This window comes from Lepisosteus platostomus, chromosome 2 (assembly GCF_059453375.1).
Source record: "Lepisosteus platostomus isolate fLepPlt1 chromosome 2, fLepPlt1.hap1, whole genome shotgun sequence".
Lineage (NCBI taxonomy): Eukaryota > Metazoa > Chordata > Actinopteri > Semionotiformes > Lepisosteidae > Lepisosteus > Lepisosteus platostomus.
Window position 1 is genome coordinate 2,994,926 of NC_142612.1, and position 20,181 is coordinate 3,015,106.

Here is a 20,181-nt window from a genome sequence, read left to right on the forward strand (position 1 = left end):
GTTCAACAAAGATATGGCAATGTAAAATGTGTGTGTTGTTTGTTAAATAAGACTGTCTTTATTATTATGACTTAGATGAAGATCAGATCACATTTTCAATGCTCAACCATCTTCTACTGTAGCTTAGAAGTGATCCCATCACATGAGCAGATCTCAAAACTTCACATCTCACTGTTTTTTTTACCAACTTGAATGTATCGCTTTAGAATTACACGAAACACTTGTGTCTTTAACATCACAAGTGTTCAAGTGTGAAAAAAAGATCTTGGTATTGTGTTTTTTTTTAACAATGAATTAAAAAAACTCAGAAGAAACATGGACCTTTTCTTAGGTGATATTTATCTAGACTGAAAAGTATTTGTTTATGTTTTCTTCTATGATAAGTTCAGGAATTTGAAAACCATGCTGAGAAGCACTTACGATTACACTCACCAACTATCTCTGCCCGGTACCAAGCGTTATCCTTAAACAGAGCTACACAGGCCTGGTTCAGACAGGGACAGCGTATCTCTAACCCCGACCCTCCTTGGGAGTAGAAATCTTGAAGCTTTGACATTAAAATAAGGGACTCACTGTTGTCTACCTGTGACCAGATAAATGTCGTCAATACAGGCATCCTCATTTGCATTCTGTTTGTTTTTGACTGCATACAATGAACTCCAACCACGAACAAAACGTTTTTTGAAAACAAAGTTAAAAGTACATAATGAACCATATTTGAGAACACACCATGCAAACAGCAAAAACCCAGACGGTTTTAAACCCAGGGTGTGAAATAACAGACGGTACAATCATTTTTGAACTATGTGGTCCGTACGCCCCCCCCCGACTGGCCCCCATCCCCTCCCCCAGTCCGTACGACCGCCCCCCTACTGGCCCCCATTCCCGCCTCCGGTCCGTACAACCACCCACCCAGCCGGCCCCCATTCCCACCTCCGGTCCATACGACCGCCCCCTGAACGGCCCCCATCCCCTCCTCCCATTCCGTACGATGTTTTTCATTGATGATCGCCCTTCTCGACTTTAAGGGTGCTTTTGTACCCATAAAGTAGATAAGCACCTTCCAAGTGTACATTCCAAGCTTTTATCTTATGTTATACTGAACTGCAAGAAATGAAAAACGAGCTCCCCCTTGAACTTACAAGCTGAATGTAGAAGTCCGAGGGAGTTACGATGTGGCACACTACCGCGCTGAACTCCTCATTTAGCTTAGGGTACACCGGCAAGCAGTACCGCACAGACTTTTTTTCACAAATCAAGGTTTTTTCATTCCAAGGACCTGGAGAGTAAAATCTTTTAAAAAAACAACAAAAGGAAAGAATGAGACATTGCAAAAAGGCTTTCAGGAAACTCTCAATCACAAATTCACCTTTCTTGTGCCTTAAAGCATGATGCGAAAGACAACAGACCCGGCATCCTGGTGTTAAAAGCCAGGATCAGAAACTAAATGGAGAGGACAAACCTGACCAGGACTGATCGGACAAGCCAGGAGATGTGTATGTTTCAACCAGCAAGATAACGAGGAACACCAAAAATGACAAAAAGACCGTCGATCTCTACAAAAAGTTTACAAGTGCAAGCCTTGCAATGAGCTCTCACTTAGAAAAAAACATGGACAGTCTACTGTCGAAAGGAGTAAACAAATACAGGAAGGACTTCCCAGGTGGTCAACACAAGACTGTCAAGCGTGGTTGCGTCTGGGTGCTCTCACCTTGCCAGCTCCATGAAGACAAGGTATTCTCTTAGGGAGATGGGCATGTCACTGACCAGTCTGTCCATTCGCGACTTCTGCAGGTCCACCAGCAGCGTGTCTCCGTCCTCTCCGAACACCTTCATCTCCACGGCCTTGCTCCCCACGACGCGCACAAACTCCCCCCGCGCCTCCCGCCTCCAGCCCTCCTGCTGGCATCGGGAACAAACGCGGACAGGATCCAGCCGTTACACCCCGGAAGGGCTCCTCACCTGAACATCCCCAGCGTGCCAAGAGGAAGGTCCGAAAAGTTCTTCCGCGGCGCCTTCGCGCCCGAGGAACACGAGAGGGTATCCGGTCCGCGCAAAGGGCCAGCCTGCACATCAGTGCCGTGCCTGCAAGAGCTCAGCGGTGCTGCACATCACAACCAAGCCACATCTGCCACCTTTACTATGAAACAGCCCTCGGCAAACACAGGCTTGCAGCCTCTTCTTCACCCAAACCTCATGCCAACTAAGTCAGGGGCAGGTCGGTGGGGAAGAGGCCCACTCCTCTTCCTCATGGAAGGAGCAGTTTAGCATAACCCAAGCAACCCGTCTCGGACGTCTCTGGGAGGTGGGAGAACCCAGAGCTTGAGAAGCTCGAGAAGAGATTTTACTAAGTCAGTCCCAAATGACATTTTCACAAAAGCCTTTCTCACAACATTTGACACCGTGTAGTCTGACATACTAACAAATGCCTTTCGTTGTTCAGAAAACAAAATGAAACAAAGAGGATGGGGGGGGATCACTGAGAAATATTTCATATTTTTAATCATAACACCCAAGGCCGTGAAAGGCGGTGGTCTTACCCAGTCATGTGGCACAATGCTCATCAGTGAACACTTCACTGCCAGCGAAGTCCACCTCCTCATTTCCGACTGAACAGCAAGATCAGGCTTTCTAATGCACTCATTTAAGTTGGCAACCTGAATGGAGCAATCATCTCCCACAGGGTAGTCTTCTGACCTAGAAATTTTTAATAAGTACTGTAGGTTAACAGGCTATCCCAAAGGTGTCCAATCCAGGTCCAAAATTTTAATTGGACGTATTTAATGGCTTCTCACAGTTCTTCAAGTACTGCTGCTTTAATTGGACCAAGAAACCCTGTGCCAAGATTTGGCTCCCCAGTCATGTTGAGCTTGTGTATGAACTGAAAGCTGACAACCATACAAGTAATTCCAAATTTATTTTCTCTTTCTTTATAATTACTTTGACACCGATAAAAGAAATGCTTGATACTGGAGTAAAACATCTTAACCTATCCAGTTCACTTCAGCTTATTGTCATATGCACAAGTGCAATGCATTTCAGGTGGGTGGCTGCGTCAGCACACGTAGGCTACAAAGGAACAAGTAACAGGCTTATTCCTTCCTGAAAAGAGAAGAAAGAAAACACAATGTTTTTTTGGCTCCATGGCCGAAATGTTGTGTTTTCTTTCTTCTCTTTTCAGTGCAATGAAATGCTTATTTGCATGTGTGCTCCAATACAAAGACATTAAAGGAACCACCAAAAACAAACACAGAACAGCAGCAGCAGACACAACAACAAGTTAAATAACATACAACTTAAAAAAACCATCAGTCTGACCCAGTGGTGGGGGTAGAGTTCAGTAATCAGACAGCTTGTGGGAAGAAACGGTCTCTGAATCTGGAAGTTCATGTCTTTGAGCATAATGAGACGGACAAACAGATTATTGTGACATACTGCTAGCTACGTATAAACAAAATGCTACATTTTGGGGACACAAATAATTTCCTACAACAGGTCCAGTAACCATAACATAACCTCTGGATACTTTCAAAAATAAAATTCTAACCCGTTTTGCATTTTGATACGTTTAACGATCGTCAACATTAAGACATTCAAAAACTAAAGCAACTTTTCACTTTTCAACTTTTCACAAATTTTAATGAGATTATGTTTCAGGAACGTAAAAGGTTAGAAACCGTCGTCTCGCACCTCGCAAGAGAGATCTCCTCGGTGTTGCCAAAGTCAGTGAAATACACCTGGAGTTTAGAGACGTGCGCCACGGCACACCTGGGCACAGACTGGCAGTCGCTGCACCTCTGAACCAGCTCGGTAATAGTGGCTCGGCTCCACTTCTCTTCTTGCAGCTTCACAAAAATCAGGGTCCCTAACGGGAAAAAAGACACCTCTCATTAAACTAACAGTAACCAAATATCACTTACACCATCCATTCTCCAAATTAAACAACGCATACAGTATATATATATAATGCTCATAGATGCACGTTTGAAAGATTTTTTTTAACGTAATCAATCAATTGAAGCAAATCACTCAGATGATATAGTTATGCACAGAAAACACTTTAAAGAATGGGTGTATCAGTACACACTGGCAATAACACGAGGGGACTAACAGCCACTGACCCACTTCCAGAACGTCATCGGGATTCAGGAAGGTTTTCTCATCATCGCAAAACAATCGGATCTTTTTGGCTAAGCTGGCGGCGGCCTTGGTTTCTGCAACTCTTCTCACGTAGAAATGGCTGGGGTTTACCACATGGGTAACAAACACCCACTCCTGGAAAACTACAAAAGTGGAAGTTAGAAGATTTCCTGAAATCCAGATGCCCGGTGTTTGGCTATTTTTTTCTGTGCTGGGAACTTGCAGTTCAGTAAATTAATATTAGAATATGTATGGTACATAAACCGTTCAGCCAAGACATAAAAACATACACCTTTAAATGCGAGAAGACTGTGCCAGGACCAAGCTTCTAAGGCTATATTTACCTCTCCTTGAAGTTAAAGGGGGACATGCTGCCAGTGCTTTCTTAGTTTTCTTTGGCATTGCCGACTTTTCGCTTGGAAACCTCACTCCAGTTCCTGGAGCAGCACATATACATTAGTTAAGTATTTAGAGCAGCTACGATCAAAGAAGGAAAAACCCAAGGATACCAAACACAATCCAACAGAACAGCCTTCATTTCTTCACCTAAGACACTGCTAATAAGACCAAAGCAGCACACCAGACAAGATTCAAATACCTGACGTGCTCCTGGATTGTAATTCTAACGCTCTGTTGAATTATGGGATTCATAACAGGTTGACTTGTAAAAAAAGAACAAAGACTACAATGTTGTCCGTTTAGTAAAAAATAACATTTACCTTCACTCTTACTTTAAAGCAAATCTATACTGACTTACAAACGGGCAGAATTACATGCTAGACTTCTCTTTTGAATATATGAATGTTCTGCACACATCCAGTGCCGATTCCCCATCTCTGACCATGAGGGCAAAAAAACACAAAAATGAACATTAAGAACCCACATCTTTGTGACTGCAAATCCAAGGATGATGTGCATCCACCGCTGGGATTTTGAAGAAAAATCCAGGGTTTTGCTCTTAAAAAAACACATATTCCTCCCACATTTTTTGCATTTCTTTTTTTAAAAAAAGTCTTTAAAAAACAATAAAAGCAAGCTTTTAATACATTATGGTACAACTTGCCTGATCCTGGAATCTCCGTGTTTTTGTAGGTCATCACATCTGAGCTGCCGAAAGACTCATGAGAAGGTGGTTCAGGCACCTCCATCCCACAGTCCTTCAGCTGTGACGGCGGTTCTTGGTTGCCGTGACGGGTCACAGAGGGCTTCATTTGCTTTTGGATGCTCAACTGTCTTGAATCCTCTGGCGCGACGCTAAAGATTTTCACACAGGACATAGTGAACAGCGGGACAGAAAGGGCTCTTCCCTGACCCCTCCTGATCCAGGGACAGCATGAGCGTAAACGAGCATCATCATCTGAAACACCACTGAGCACTACTCCACTGCTCCAGGGGATAAGGCACTTCATCTGGGCGCATGTTAAAGTGACTCTTAAAACATCAGGAACTGAAGAGCCAAGGGTTATTTCACAGAGATCCGTGCATTTGCACCACACACCCGACATGTAGTTAGCAGGTCCTCATGTGACATACTGCACATCAGGCTGGGCTTTACCATATCACCTTCAGCTCTGTATCCTGTTTTGTTAAATTGCAATTGGCGCATTGACCATGGTGAAAACTTCAAATCAAAACACACATGCTCAAACTGAAAGAAGTTTAAGAAGTTAAATTAGCTGATTTATATAGCTGGCTGATCTTTAGCTGTGTATTTATAAATGCAACGCGAGTGAAATACAATAAGTGCAATGCCTAAAATATTTTCGGTAATAAAAAAATAATTCTCATTTAATGACTCTTAATAAATACCAACAAAAACCTCAATGAAAACTCAAATAAGGGCAGGGCAGTCATAGGCAACACCAAACCCAGAATGTTTTAGCTGTGACTGTATGACATACAGTATATCACACTGAACAAATGGATATCTTTCATACAAATTTCTGGTGTAGATTAAATGTCTATCTACTCAGTAAAGTTGTTCAAAATATAGCATTCAGAGTTTACTGAATGCTACTGCAGACACAAATTATTGAGAAAAGGGGGATAAAACCATAAAGCATGATTACACCATCATTTGAAAGGGTCTGGTTTGACAGGAGGTGAAATAGTCTCATCTTCAGGTGAACAGGAGTACTTCATTATTTTTAAAATGCTACTATGCAACAACTAAAATGTTATCTATGTAACAGATAACTGCTGCGGCACCTACACTGTATCTAATTCTCCTGCACATCACAGACATGAAGGTTCCATGAAGGTCTGGACTTGCCGGGCTCTAAACCTATTACCGTTATATGGCCATACTAATACTACAAAGGAACAAGTAATAGTTTTATTCCATGCTGAAAAGAGAAGTAAGAAAATGTTTTGCTGTGGAGCCTTCTTCAGATGTAATACTAATACTACTGCAATTATTATTAATAACAACTACAAGAATACTATTATATAATTATAGTAGTTCAGGTGGGTAGCTGCGTCAGCATGCGTAGACTGCAAAGGAACAAGTAATGGGTTTATTCCATGCTGAAAAAAAGAAGAAAGAAAACACAACGTTTCATCCGTGGAGCCTTCTTCAGGTGTGAGAAGGCTCATTGACACACCTGAAGAAGGCTCCACGGATGAAACGTTGTTTTCTTTCTTCTTTTTTTCAGCATGGAATAAACTTATCACTTGCTCCTTATATAATTATATAAAAGTCATATTCCTCAAAAGCCTGTCTTTGCTTTCTCCACCATTATCAAGAGAATGCATTTTCAGATACAAAATGGCAAGGTTTTTCAGACAACCAAAACCACTGTACATTTTAAATTTGCAAAAAAAGTTGTACTAATATTCCACCCAAAAAATGTAAAAAGATAAACATCTCTAATATGACTCCACTGTTTCGATAGCACATTGTAGCTCCCAGCCCACAGGGCAGTTCAATATAGATCCGCATCATTTGTCTACACTATTTCTTTCTGTCCACTTATAAAACTCACTCTCCATACAATGTCTCTCTCAGGCACTATTCTTAATTTTTTCTTCCAGATTAAGATGTAGAACAAACAAAATTAACTTGCGTTTTGGGGGCATCACATCTTATCCTTAAGCCATCATTTAGGTTCTGGATGAAGCCATCATAATCCAGGCTGCAGCTGTGGGAAAACGGAACAGCTATGAGTGATGCAAAGCACACGTTTTTCATTAAAGCACACAGGGACTCCCAAGAAGCCCCAGGCCCACCATCTCCAAAAGCCAGGTTAACGCCGAATACGATGAACAAGAGCAATGGGATATACTTCATTAATCCCCAAGGGGGAGATTCACATGCAGTAAAAGAACATACAAACACTAGACAAACAAGATGGTGACTCCAAAAACTACACTTACACAACTGCTCATGATCTACAGTGCTCCGTTCCTGAAACAAGGACAGTAAAGAAAACCGAGAAGGTACAGGTCTTAGAAGAATCTTTTGGAGCTAAAAAAACGGTTAAAGTTAGAGAAAACTACAGAAATTCAGCGATGCAGTATTACCGATTTAGTCATTCCAGCCAACAAAGGATTACAGAGTGGAAAACACAGATCCACACAAAGATTTAAACCATTTGCAGTCATATCCTCCTACCTCAGACCAGATGCTTGCCCGAGACATGACAAATAATCCTCTCTGCTCAGACAGGACTGAAGGGTTGCAACAACCTGAATAAAACAAAAAACACAATCCTGCTCACATTTATTTGTATTTTGCAATGTACATTAAGTTTCACCTCACATTTCAAGCTCAAACTATTCATCGGAAAAAGAGAATAATACGCGAACTTCACTCATACCAGAATTCATCTTTGCCAAGTAGAATAGTACAGTTCAATTTTCAACTTTTCAACAAAAACGGATTGGTAATTCAGTGTTAAATATACACCTTGCAGTTCTGTTAGGACAGGTAAGTTCAAATCACTCCTCAGTTCACGGAAAAAATAACTAAACGTACACTGTTTCACCATTTTATCTTTTATAAAGATGATTTTATACTGCTTATTTCATGCAGCCCTTTGTTTACATGTTTCTTCAGAAGAGTGGCTGATTGAGAGGTAATCGACATGGATGGCTCACAGCTGTCTCTTCCTTCAAGGAAATTAAAGAAGAGTGGCCCTTCACTGTGTCCTGGGTTCGATTCTGGACTAGGCTGTGTGCATTTCCGTGTTTGCATGTTCTTATCCTGTACACACTCTGGTTTCCTCCAGGTTTCTTAGTTTCCACCTGCCTCCCAAAGACATGACTGTCGGGTCAACTGGCGATTCTAGACTCTCCCCGTGTGTTTGTGCACACGCCTGGACTTGGCATCCTGTCTACAGTATCAGGGTTCGGTCTCGCCTTGTGTCCTGCATGTCCAGGAGGTTCCAGATTGCCATAGCTCTTGACAGGAACAAAGGGTTTGCTGATAATGGGCGGATGGAAAACAGCCAAGATCACTGAACCTGTGTGTCCGGCATTTCCAGATTTCAAAGCTCTCTTTATCCAATAATAGTTTGTTTTGTTCTGTGGGCGATTTTTTCCTGTTCTACCCAGGATCTGAGAATAAAACCAGAGCATACTGGATTCAGGTATAACATTGTGTGGGAACACTTAGATCAGGTGGCCTCAGCTGTTTAAAAGCTTACTGGACCTTTTAATGCAGAGAGCTAAGCTCCACATTGTAATGCTGGTATATTTATTAGCCAATCCTTTTCCGCTGTGTTGCTGAGAGCTTTAGCAACCCACTTCCTGCTACACACCAGCAAAGCTCCTTGGCAACACTCTGCATCCAGGGTAACCTTCTGTTTTATCACACAAGAGTTAGCACACTTTTCTCAGGCCCCAGCAATTCCACACACTGGATTTCTTAAATACAAAGTAAAAATGAATTTTTTTTTGTTTTCTTGGATGGGATTTGTTATCTTGCACCCCGGAGGGTCTCCACGGGATGGGAACTGCTTGCGTGCCTTGTGATACACCGCAGCAGACAGACAAGCATGGACAAGGCAGGAGCATCTGCTGGGAGGGTGCCAAGGCACAGAGGTGGACTTAAGTGGTCCTGACCCCTCAACACAATGTGCTCCCTTACTGTGTCGGAGTTCGACCTGTGACACTATCCCCCTTTACACACTGAGCACTACCTGGACATCAGCAGAACTTCCATCATCATCTCTCAAATCCCCTTCTACGTTGAGGCAAATACCTTTTCCACGTCACAGTAGCTTCCAAGAGCAGGAACCTGTTGAACTTGCTTCGCCTTCTGAACAGCTAGTTCCAAAATCCTTTGCTCCTCTTCCACTTTTTCGATAGCACATTTAGTTGCAGGGAAATACTGGTTTATGTTCGCCAGCTCTCCCACTAATATTCCTCTTCTGTAACAAATTGAGGGCAATAAATGATTTCAACAAATTCAGCAAGCCTAAAAACATTACTAGAAGTGCTTCTTAACGCGTGTTTTTCTGCAGTTTCCCCGAGACAAAAGTTGATAATACATTAATCTTAGGGCTCTATAGCAAACTTTCAGTTCACAAATAGAGAAAGAAATGTTAAAGTAAACATAAAAAATGAAAATTACTTACATTAGATATGCAAGCTGAGTCACTCAGAATAGTAACACATAAAGTTAAAAATCATATCCATCTTAAAAGAGCAAACTCTAGTTTTCAATTCAAAATTATGTGACATGATTTAATTGTAAGAGCATCAAAAGCTCTAGAACCTCTTTACTTTCATTTCTACATGAAAAGAGTACCGAGTCACTTCCAGCACAATGCTCTGCTTGAAATATAAAGCTGAATCAGCAGAATCTTCAAAATAAAAATATTCTTTAGGTCCCTAAATAGACATTTTACCTGGAAGATCTTTAAAAACAACTTTCCGTGAAGTTTAATAAGGACGGATTCACTAATAACGTATGCCACAAACCTTTTTTTTTGCCAGACTCTGATCTACACAATGTAGAAAGCTAATATGTATAGATGTGTGAGGAACCTGATAACACACATTTGGAGATGCTAGAGCTCTAACAACTCTCAAAGGTTTGTGTTACCTTCTGTTTAATGCAGTAGTTGCCATGTGAACTGCTTCATCTATTTCCTTTAGGAGTCTGGCCTTCTCATTTTCAACTTGGTTCTCAAAACCATTCAGAAGAACCTTGAAGAATAAAATAGTTCACATTAGTCTGTAATGTATACCCCACGCTCCGCAAAAAAGTAAACATTCGACTTTCACCCCAGCTGCTCCAGGGGCGCCATATAAATGGCTGACCCTGTGCTCTGACCCCCAGCTTCTCTCCCTGTCTGTGCCTCTCATGGAGAGCAAGTTGAGGTATGCGAAAAGACAAATTCCTAATGCAAGAAATTGTATATGGCCAATAAAGTGATCTTATCTTATCTATGAACTGGCTTCATCACTCTGCTCTCCTCCCCACTGAGAGCTGGTGTGTGGGGAGCGGACTGGTGCACTATCACTGCCATTACATCATCCAAGTGGGGCTGCACACTGATGGTGGTGGAGGGGATCCCCACTACCTGTAAAGGGCTTTGAGTGGAGTGTCCAGAAAGAGCAATTTGTAAGTAGAAGGAATTATTGCCTTTAAATCTCACCTCATGTAAGCTCTGAAGCTGAGACATCTTTTCAGAGGCAAGCAGCAGTGCATCATCCAGTGCTTGTAAGGTATCTGAGTTCTACATGAAAAAAGTAAACAGACTTTTTTAATTGCAAAACCTGTTCTCAATTGAGGTGCTATCACAGACAATGCAATCTACAGAAACAGCACATTTCATATTACCAACCAATGCAAAAATTCTGCATATATACACACTGCATATGACAACAGGATGGCCACTTTAAATGACAAAATAGCACCCCTATCACTAAACAAATCACACACAGTGGTTCTAATTTCAGCGACTTGATTCTTGACAATATTATGAAGTCAAATTCACCTGTTAAAATAACCTGTCCTCATTTTACTACAAACAACACAAAATGTAGTATTGTATTCATACCAATACAGTCTTCTCCTTGTTTACATCACTCAAAAGCACAGATTGGCAACACATCTCTAAAGCTGGCAGTTCTTCACTGACTGAAGTCTTAGCTTGGCTGGGAAAAAAAAAACATGATCAAGTGGGGTATAAGCATGTATCAGGACATTTAATGTTAGTTAAAGTAATGCTAATACTAGTTCCTAATATTTGATCCAAGACACACAGATAAAAAAAAATCTACATTTTAATCAGACTCATCATACCATTATTAAGATATAAAATAAAGTTTTGTGTATATAGTCCTGTCTAAAGAAGCACACTGTTTTGTTTTAAGGTACTGCTATTAGTCCACATTTATCACAGTAAAACACTCAGGAGTCTAAGCTCAACGACAACAGCTTCCCTGAGCTACAGCAGTGCAGAATGGACAGTATGCACCCATTTCCCTTTCACTTCTATTAAAAGAACAAGCCTTTTTGTTGCTCCTTTTTACACACCACTCTATTACAAGCATGCGTCACCTTTTCTGTCTCTTCATATCGGTGGTATAGATCAGTCCCATGATCCTCTTGTCTCCTGGAAGACCTTCGACCCCATCAACACTCAGCTGAGTTTCAGCCTGCAGGGACACTGCCATGCGTTAGGGCTTCCCCTCTCCCCGTGTCTGAGATATGCAATGCAAATACAAAGCCCACTTCCACTCCACACTTTTTCAAATTAAAATCTGACGCCAATCATATAACTTGGGTTTTGGGCAACAGCCTCAACCGCAGGCCCCAGGTTCCACAGCTGGGCACGAGACAGCAAAGAACGTGCAGTACCCCACAAAAACAAAACCTTCTCAACAAAATGATGGCCACCTCAAAAAAATGACAGTACTCTAGAATAAACTTATGGTACACTGCTGTGCACTTTTAATAAAAAGTGAGTTATTACCTAGAATTAAGACAACAACAAACCTTTAATCATGCTGCATAACAAACCTTTAAAATACTTAAACTAATGCACACAAAGAACTTTCAATTATACCTTAACGATACAGCACACAAAAAACTCTTACTGTACCTCTCGATAACAGAGAGTTAAGTAAATCAATATCAATTTACTCACCTCTCTGCTACTGTGTAAACAGTAATTATTAGTGAAATAACACAGTGTTTCCAGGGTGATGTGTAATTATGAAATGGATGCTTGGAGCCAAGCACACAGTTTAATCAGGCATAAGCAAGTCTATGGAGCTGGAACTGGTGTTAGTGGGGCCAGTAGGAGGCGCTCACCCTGTGGTCTATGTGGGTCCTAATGCCCCAGTTCAGCGGCAGGGACACTATACTGTAAAAAGGCACCGTCCTTCAGGCGAGATGTAAAACAGACTCCTGACTCTCTGTGGTCATTAAAAATCCCAGGGTGTTTCTCACAAAGAGCAGGGGTGTAACCCCAGCAACCTGGCCAAATTTCCCATCGGCCCTAACCAGTCATGGCCTCCTAATAATCCCCATCTCTGAACTGGCTTCATCACTCTGCTCTCCTCCTCCCTGAGAGCTATTGTGAGGGGAGCGTACTGGTGCACTCTGGCTGCCTTAGCATCAGGTGGAGGGGAGTCCCTATTACCTGTAAAATGCTTTCAGTGGAGTGTCAAGAAAAGCACACTATATATCTATCTAAGGATTTTTTTGTATTATTATTACAATTATTATTATTAAATGCTTCCACTGTATTTTCTTTACTAAAGATCTTCACAATGAGACTAAATAATACAAGGTCCTAATTCGTCCTAAGCATCACACACCCTTAAGTACTATGAAATGTCAGAGCAGGTGCAAAATGGAGGGATTCTTAGCATTGCTGCTGGCAGCCATAATGCCACAATGAAAATGAGTGCTAACCTCTGGTAGCCTCTGGTTGGCACATGGGGATACTGCCGTATGGCAGGGCGACCTTACCTTGCACTGTGGACACACGATGACTTCGCCATTACTGGCCAGGGACCACAGACATGACGAACAGAAGACATGCCCACAAACCAGGACCAGGGGTAAGTTTCCAACTACCTCATCCTCTGTGGAACAAAACCAAAATAAACCCCCCCTTTAACCAAGAAAGTACTGGTCAAAATGAGGTTGTACATCTCTTTCCTGAACTCCAGCTCGCATTTGACAGCCACTCGTAATCTTTACGATCGCACAGTAACACGCGGCTTCTCTGTGCCGAATCCCTGTCGCCCGTGGTTATTATTCCTATTACCGTCACTGAGAAGCTTTTTTGTCAAAAATGAATTAGAAGCGTGAAGATATATTTCCACTCACTAGCATCCCTCCTGTGCTGGAGCCTCAGTTCCATTCAAGAGGATGAAAAATAATCTGAACACAACAATAAGGATATAGCCTGTTCTAGTACTATACATTAAAATGTTCAGAGTTAGACACTTAATTCCCTATAACCTAGTTCTTTTGTGAATCAGTTATGTTTAAAATTAAGTGTTAAAAGCCACTGCCTACCGTTTTTTCCCCCACTGCTCATAAGGCAATAAGAAAATCATCACAATATTACACAAAATTACCATAAAAAGGGGATATACCACTTGAAGAGCTATATACACTTGAAGAGTTTCTCCTGCATTTCTCAATACTACAGCCTCTCAGGCATTCTTAAAAAATGAAATATTTCTTGGCATTTTGTCCAAAGCACGAAATACTCATTTTTGTAAACTGTATATTTTTGTCTGAAGGGAAAACAAAGTCTGCTTTATACGTACAGTACCAAAAGAGACCAAATCACCCTTGAACCTTTGACCTTTCGTGGATGAAATTATTTTATACTTACCATTGCTGACACCGAGTGCATTAACTTATAGTGTCGTGAGATGACACTTAATGGGTTTTATACCAAAACGTTTCAGTCGACTGACAAACAGATCAAGACGCCAACTGCAACACACACACAAAAAACACTTTCTGTGTGCCTACCCTTCCTCCTCTCCGGCCCTCCACTCATCAAAACCGTTTTTTAGCAAGTAGGAGCTCAGGTCGTCATTGCTCGGTATCGCAAGGCGAGTACACAAGCTTCTTGCGTTCATGCCCATTTTTAATCGCTTTCTACGTCTGTCATGTCCTCTGATGGCCGCCAAGCCCGCGGTTAAAACCGTAACCTGGCCTACAAGCCCACGAAACATTTTATCATGTACGTGTGTTTGCGAGGCGGGGGGGGGGGGGTACGGACATGCCATTTTACATGACTTTTTCACTTTCACTACCGATAGCTGCGCGCATTTCTAACAGGTGTGTTACCTGACAGCGTGTATTGACGAGAGCAGCCCTCGCACACCGGGGCGCTTCGCTCGCCGGAGCCTTCCAACATGTCGGACCCGTCCCTCGCTCGAGCGGCGAGGCCTAGCGCCCTCCTTAAGCCCTCCGCCCGGCCGCGGTCAAACGCCGGCCCGCCAGCGCTCGCTTTCCTTATCGTCGGTATTTTCCGGGTCGCCGGGTCCGTTGTTTTGTTCGATAAGACTTCTTATTCAATTTCTCAGACCTCGTTTTTTTTTTTTTAATGGTGGGTAATAGTGATATGTCGGTTGTTTCGTTCAGTCGAGGAACCGCACCGAACTTGTTAACGAATGACGTCCTTTTTTTAAAAAAAAAGTACGTTAAAGAATAAAAAAATAATAATCATAGGAAATTCTTCGTGAAATGTAATTTTCACCCCCCCGAGGCAGTGGGACGAAAAACAAAGTTGTAATATTACCAGGCAAGGGGCACTCTGGTAAGGGCACAATGTTCTGGTAAATTATTTTTTCCCCTCAGATGATATCAAAATAATCCGCTAGGAGGAGCTAACATGATAAAAGGCTGAAAAACTGAGGGGTTGTGAGTTTCTGTGCAGGGTCATGAAGCCGTAGTAAAGACAATCCTGCTCTTTCCCTGATCAAACAATTCATTTCGGCGTGTCCCTCACACATACCCTTAAAAACAGCCAATTAACAGGTAATATGTTTATTACTACTAATCTACAACAAGTAGATATATTATCTTTTCGATGTCACGGATTGGGTTAAATAAAAAACCGTGATTCCAAAATACCGTATGTTCCGTAGCGCGGAAACCTGTTGGCGCCACAGAGAAAATATTGCATTTAAACAATATAACTAGTTTTAAACGGAATTATTATCATGTTTACCTGCTTGAACTACAAACCTGGTAGTTTACTGTTGCTTACTAATTAGTTTACATGGTTTATGAGGGTGAGTGGCACTGTGGTGCAGTGGTTGGCAGTGCTGCATCGTGACGTTGGGGACCTGGGTTCAATTTTGGACCTGGGGTGCTGTCTGCGTGGAGTTTGCATGTTCCTACGGTTTCCACCCCCCAGTCTAAAGACTGGTAGGTTAAATGGCTTCTGAGAGTATTGGTCCTGGTGTGTTTCTGTGTCTGTGTGTGCCCTGCTTTGGACTGGCATTCCGTCCACTGAACCTAAATTGGATAAAATAGCTTAAATCTTTGATGGATGGTTTGTGAGGGTAGGAGTTTTAGGAATAGTTTACTGTGGTCTCCAGATTTGTTGTTTACTAATCAGTGTACACGGTTTGTATAGAGTTTAACTTCCTCACCTCCACGTGGTTAAACAACAGAAAGTTGTACTTGTCTGTTTGAAAGATCAACATGTAACTCCTTTTTTAATGCAAATAAGCAATAAATCGGTAAACGTACCATCTAGCCTCCTTTTATCTTGAATTGGTCACAGGCAATGAGAAACAAGCACAGGCAGTGAACTAGGTTTTTCAGGTTTATATAACGCAAATGTGCAAAACGCCAACAAGAACAATCTCGAAAGTAGGAATGTAGCTGCTGATCAGAGTTTTTTAAAACGTGCATGATCGCACAGCACGTGGGTTGTTGTCTGTGAGCCCAGAAAAGCACACAGCATGTCTCCAGTGAGAGACAATGCGGTGTATAAGATCAGTTTGTGTCCACTAACCTCCCGATCCCCTCAAATTAATTTCTAACCCTCTGCTTTGTCCATGTCTATTGCTCGAAAAATGAGCGTACTGAAATACTGCATGGTTGAATCCAGGACAGAATGCACAGCCAACAAGCAGTACATATTCCAGCCAGATCTAAAGGAAATAACAATGCATACATGTCAACTACTATGGTTTAGAGTCAATATATTATATTTACTACTGAATTTTCTAGTCATTGTTTTTCGAAATGTACATATCCTTGTCTCATGTAAACTAGAAGTTATTTAAGTAGTGTTTTCCTTCAGTAGCATTAACACACTAGACCTTGTCTCCTGTAGTTAGACTGTGTTCCTTAGGTGAATACAGTTCAAGTTAAGAACTTGATATCTACAAATACAATTTTAAAATACACAGCCTGACTCATTCATACTGAACCCTGGTGTGATTTAAACATACTATTTTTTTGGTTTATGTAGCAACTAGGAAGTGTTTGGTGTCAAAGGGCTCTTTAATTCCTGGGCCGGGCAGCAGGTGGTGCTGACAGAGGTCACATCTCACATCTGGACCTGCGGCACCTGTGTTTACCTGAATGTCTCCGGGAAGAGACAAGGCCCCAGTGGGCTGATTTCAATCTGTGCGTGCCCAGGGCAGCCTGGAGTCACAGAGAGCTGTGAGAAGAAAGACTAGGAATACTTCAGGGTGACATGGAATCGGGGATGGGAATGTTGCACTGAGAGGGAAAGAAGGACAGGCAGTGTGGAGCTGAAATGTTATTTCATCCCGAAAAACCTCACCCTCAAGACCGCAGCCGCGTGCCTGAGCAGAAACTCAAGGACAAACTTACTTTCATAGTCCCAGATGGGAAATTTGCTTTGCAGGCGTGTAAAAGACATAACACAATACACAATACAATCAACACGACACGAACCCCTTAACTAATAGGAAACACGCAATGCTTGATGAGAAAGAAAAACAAATATAAGAGTAAAATATACAATCAGTTGTCCAAGTTAAGCAGGTTGCCAGCTGTGGGAATAAAGAATAACAGAATCGATGCACTGATGGATGGAGCTCATATTCACTGTGCAAGGAAAGGTCATGACAGTCACTGATTATATAGCCCTTCCGCACTGTTCGTTTGATGTAGATATCTCTCAGCTGTAGCTGTTGTGCACCAGTAATTGTGCTGGCTTCCTTCACTGTCTGTTTTTATTGTGTGTATTAATGTTACCAGACCAGGCTACCGCAGTGAATATTGGGATAGACCAAATGAAAGGTCTGTAGAATTAAAGACATTGTTGTACTACACACAAGAGCAGAGTTTTCTCAACCATAACGATCGATGTTGGCTCTTCTGACATCTGCGTTTACCTCAAAGGTTAGTTTGAAATCAACAACAGTGCCAGGATATTTGTAACTGTTGACAATTTCAACTTCCACACATGGTTCCTTGTAGCTGCCATCTGTGCACTACAGTCTACGGAGGCATTGTTACAATTTATTGAAAAATTAACCATGGGATCTTTAATGACCAAGAAGTCAGGACCTGATCTGATGGCATCAAAAGTAAACAGTCTGATGTAAACAAGAAATCATATTCTACTGGTCTCCTAAACTCAAACACTCAATTTTTCATTTAAACATTTGGTCTTTTTTGTGTGGTGCTCTTTGTGGCTCATCTTCTATGTCTTCTTTGAGATGGCTTTTGAAATACCTAATCAGCTGATCCTTCAAACACCTGAGCTATATTTGTCCCCAGAAGAAACCATTTAAAAAATGCTACATTTGTTTATGTGAAGAAAGATGTTGGCTCTTATTTCTGTCAGATGTGCTTTGGAAAAAAGTAAATTCCTCAGAAACCAAAACTCAGACTTAGGCATTGAGCTCAAAACAGCTCATTTTGCATGTGCAAGCTCATGTTTCAAAAAACATTTATTTTGATGCTAAAGCATGAGGCAAGAAATCATTCACATTCTTCCCAGTGCAAGGAGATAAGCAGACTAGAAACTAAGTAATTATTTGGTAATCCTTCTCTTTAACAGAAGTATTTTATGTACATGTGACCTCTGTTGTGAGCCAGCAACCGTAGGTCACAACAAATCTGGTAAAGAAATGAAAAATTTCTTGTTTATCTAAGAAACCTGTAATTGTGTAACAACTATCCAAATAGAACCAACTCTCGTCGTGAAGCTCCTATATTCTATTTGAACAGGGTGATTAAAATAGCAATTCCATTTAGTTATATGTGATGAATTTTATTACGGGAACATGGAGGCTGTGAAGTGCTTGTTGAATCCACAACTTCTGGACTTCGGTTGTGGATGTTCCGTTTGAGCTGATGTAATTAGTTGACCTCCACAGGGGACTTTTGATTAGTATGCTTTCTCATTTCTGTCAGAGATCCAGATTCTTTAGTTATATTGTTTTATATATCCACAACTATTTATTCTATAGTTAGTAAACTAGTGCAATTGACTGATGCTGCCATAACAGCCAACACTGTAGATGCTGCAACGGAAAATCAAAAAGACTAAATTCAAGACTGGGCAATCACCCGGGAGATGACAATTAATATAGACAAATTGACAGGACTAAATAGGACAGTGCATTGAACAGTGACAACGAAAGCTGCTTTGGTATGCAAAGGGTTGCAGGATTATGGAATGAGCTAGCAGGTCATGTTGTTGAAACTGATGCTAAGGAAATGGCCTGATAACATTCTGGGGTCCAGGAACCCAATGAGCTGTAAAGGTCACATGACCTTCTCTTGCTTGTAGGTTGTAGTGTCCGCTGTGTGATGTTCGTTTGAGCGCTGTTTTATATTCACAGGGAGAACATCGGGAAATTGTGGAGAGGTTGAATGGAATTTCAAACACGCTTTGAAAAGCCTACTCACATTTTTGTTTGCAAGTCACAACAGGACAGAACGTTTTGTTTGTGTGTGTGTGTTTACCGCTGACCTGTTTTATTTTTCATGTATTCGTTTTTGCAAGATCACAGGGCTTCGGCGAGGAAACCAGAGGGGGCGTACCGTGTCATACCTTGTGATGGGCTGCGTGCTTTTCTAGGCATATCGTCCCGTTTTAGTCCTGCTCTGGTGGCAGGAGTGGAACAACCGTGCTGTCGACAGCTGACGAGGAAAAATGGTTTAAAAACCAACACCGACGTGCATCCTATGTGTACTCTACCCTCTTCATGACCAAGAAAGGGAATGCACCGTACTGTATGTAGACCGAGAGAAGGAAATATAAAGATGCAGAGGGACTGAAGCATAGATGGTTATGAGCGTCGGGGTGTGTGTCCTAACCCTAAAGGCAGTTGTGTGTCATCTTCACACAGGGGAAAAGACCATTTCGGGATCTGGGTCAGATGCTCTCCCCGGGCCCTTTCATGTGTTTCTGAAAGGGTTTGCAAACTGCTGTAAGTCGCAAAGCGTGTAATTGTGTTAATGAATCACCAATTGTTCTTAATTGTGTTGTCAAATTTAGTAAAAAAAAAAAAAAACCTCTCTGCTGCGGCAGGAGAACGCGATTAGATTTTTTTTTACGCTCCTTTTGCTCGCCCTGTTGTCCTCCATTGCCGTGCCCACTGGGTCTGCGTTCTGTCCCTGGCGAACAGAGAGCATCTTCTGACAGCAGCCGCGACAGCAGGCGGTGAGGTGCAGATCTAAAGGTCATGCCACACTCCGGTACTCTCGGGGATTGTTTTTAAACTAGCTGCCTCCCGGCCTCGGATGTTCGGCGCAAAAGGGGGCAAAAAAATTAAACGAGCGGCAAGATTTTACCTTTTTTAGGCAGATGATCTTCTGAAAATGTTAGCTTTTTATAATGTGAAACAAGGCTGTGTCTTTCAGCTCCCACGTTCCAACAGTTGGTGTGTTGATTTTATTCTTTAAATAACATGCTAAACAATGGTATAGGATGGTAAGTACTGTAGTTATATCAATAATAATAATAAATAATGTTTTACTTTTACATCATAGTGGTCTGTTTAAGTTTTACGATGGATCTAATTGTTTATAAATAAATGGAGTAACATAGACTTACTTGGGGATTGACCTGAATGATAAAGACTGGTTTCACAGACCAAAGTCTTCTG

The 20,181-nt window shown here is 41.7% G+C and overlaps 1 protein-coding gene across 6 annotated transcripts in view; it reads right to left on the bottom strand.

The window, feature by feature from the left end:
• The window catches only part of rnf17 (ring finger protein 17), a 30,012-nt gene extending 14,629 nt beyond the window's left edge, over window positions 1–15,383 (bottom strand). For 3 of the 6 annotated variants that reach the window (XM_088645578.1, XM_088645569.1, XM_088645532.1), the window contains exons 1-17: window positions 14,417–15,382; window positions 13,073–13,188; window positions 11,654–11,751; window positions 11,151–11,247; window positions 10,746–10,826; window positions 10,190–10,293; window positions 9,344–9,512; window positions 7,754–7,827; window positions 7,206–7,280; window positions 5,204–5,394; window positions 4,485–4,577; window positions 4,122–4,283; window positions 3,691–3,865; window positions 2,541–2,697; window positions 1,712–1,902; window positions 1,143–1,293; window positions 433–583 (exon numbers count right to left, since the gene is read on the bottom strand). In XM_088645578.1, the coding sequence (XP_088501704.1) occupies window positions 433–583; window positions 1,143–1,293; window positions 1,712–1,902; window positions 2,541–2,697; window positions 3,691–3,865; window positions 4,122–4,283; window positions 4,485–4,577; window positions 5,204–5,394; window positions 7,206–7,280; window positions 7,754–7,827; window positions 9,344–9,512; window positions 10,190–10,293; window positions 10,746–10,826; window positions 11,151–11,247; window positions 11,654–11,751; window positions 13,073–13,188; window positions 14,417–14,486 (2,155 nt within the window). In that variant the 5' untranslated portion in view covers window positions 14,487–15,382. Of the gene's footprint in view, window positions 1–432; window positions 584–1,142; window positions 1,294–1,711; window positions 1,903–2,540; window positions 2,698–3,690; window positions 3,866–4,121; window positions 4,284–4,484; window positions 4,578–5,203; window positions 5,395–7,205; window positions 7,281–7,753; window positions 7,828–9,343; window positions 9,513–10,189; window positions 10,294–10,745; window positions 10,827–11,150; window positions 11,248–11,653; window positions 11,752–13,072; window positions 13,189–14,095; window positions 14,253–14,416 lie in introns of those variants that run through there. The other 3 variants (XM_088645552.1, XM_088645542.1, XM_088645560.1) reach the window with 3 other exon arrangements.
• Between the last annotated feature and the right edge of the window lie 4,798 nt (window positions 15,384–20,181).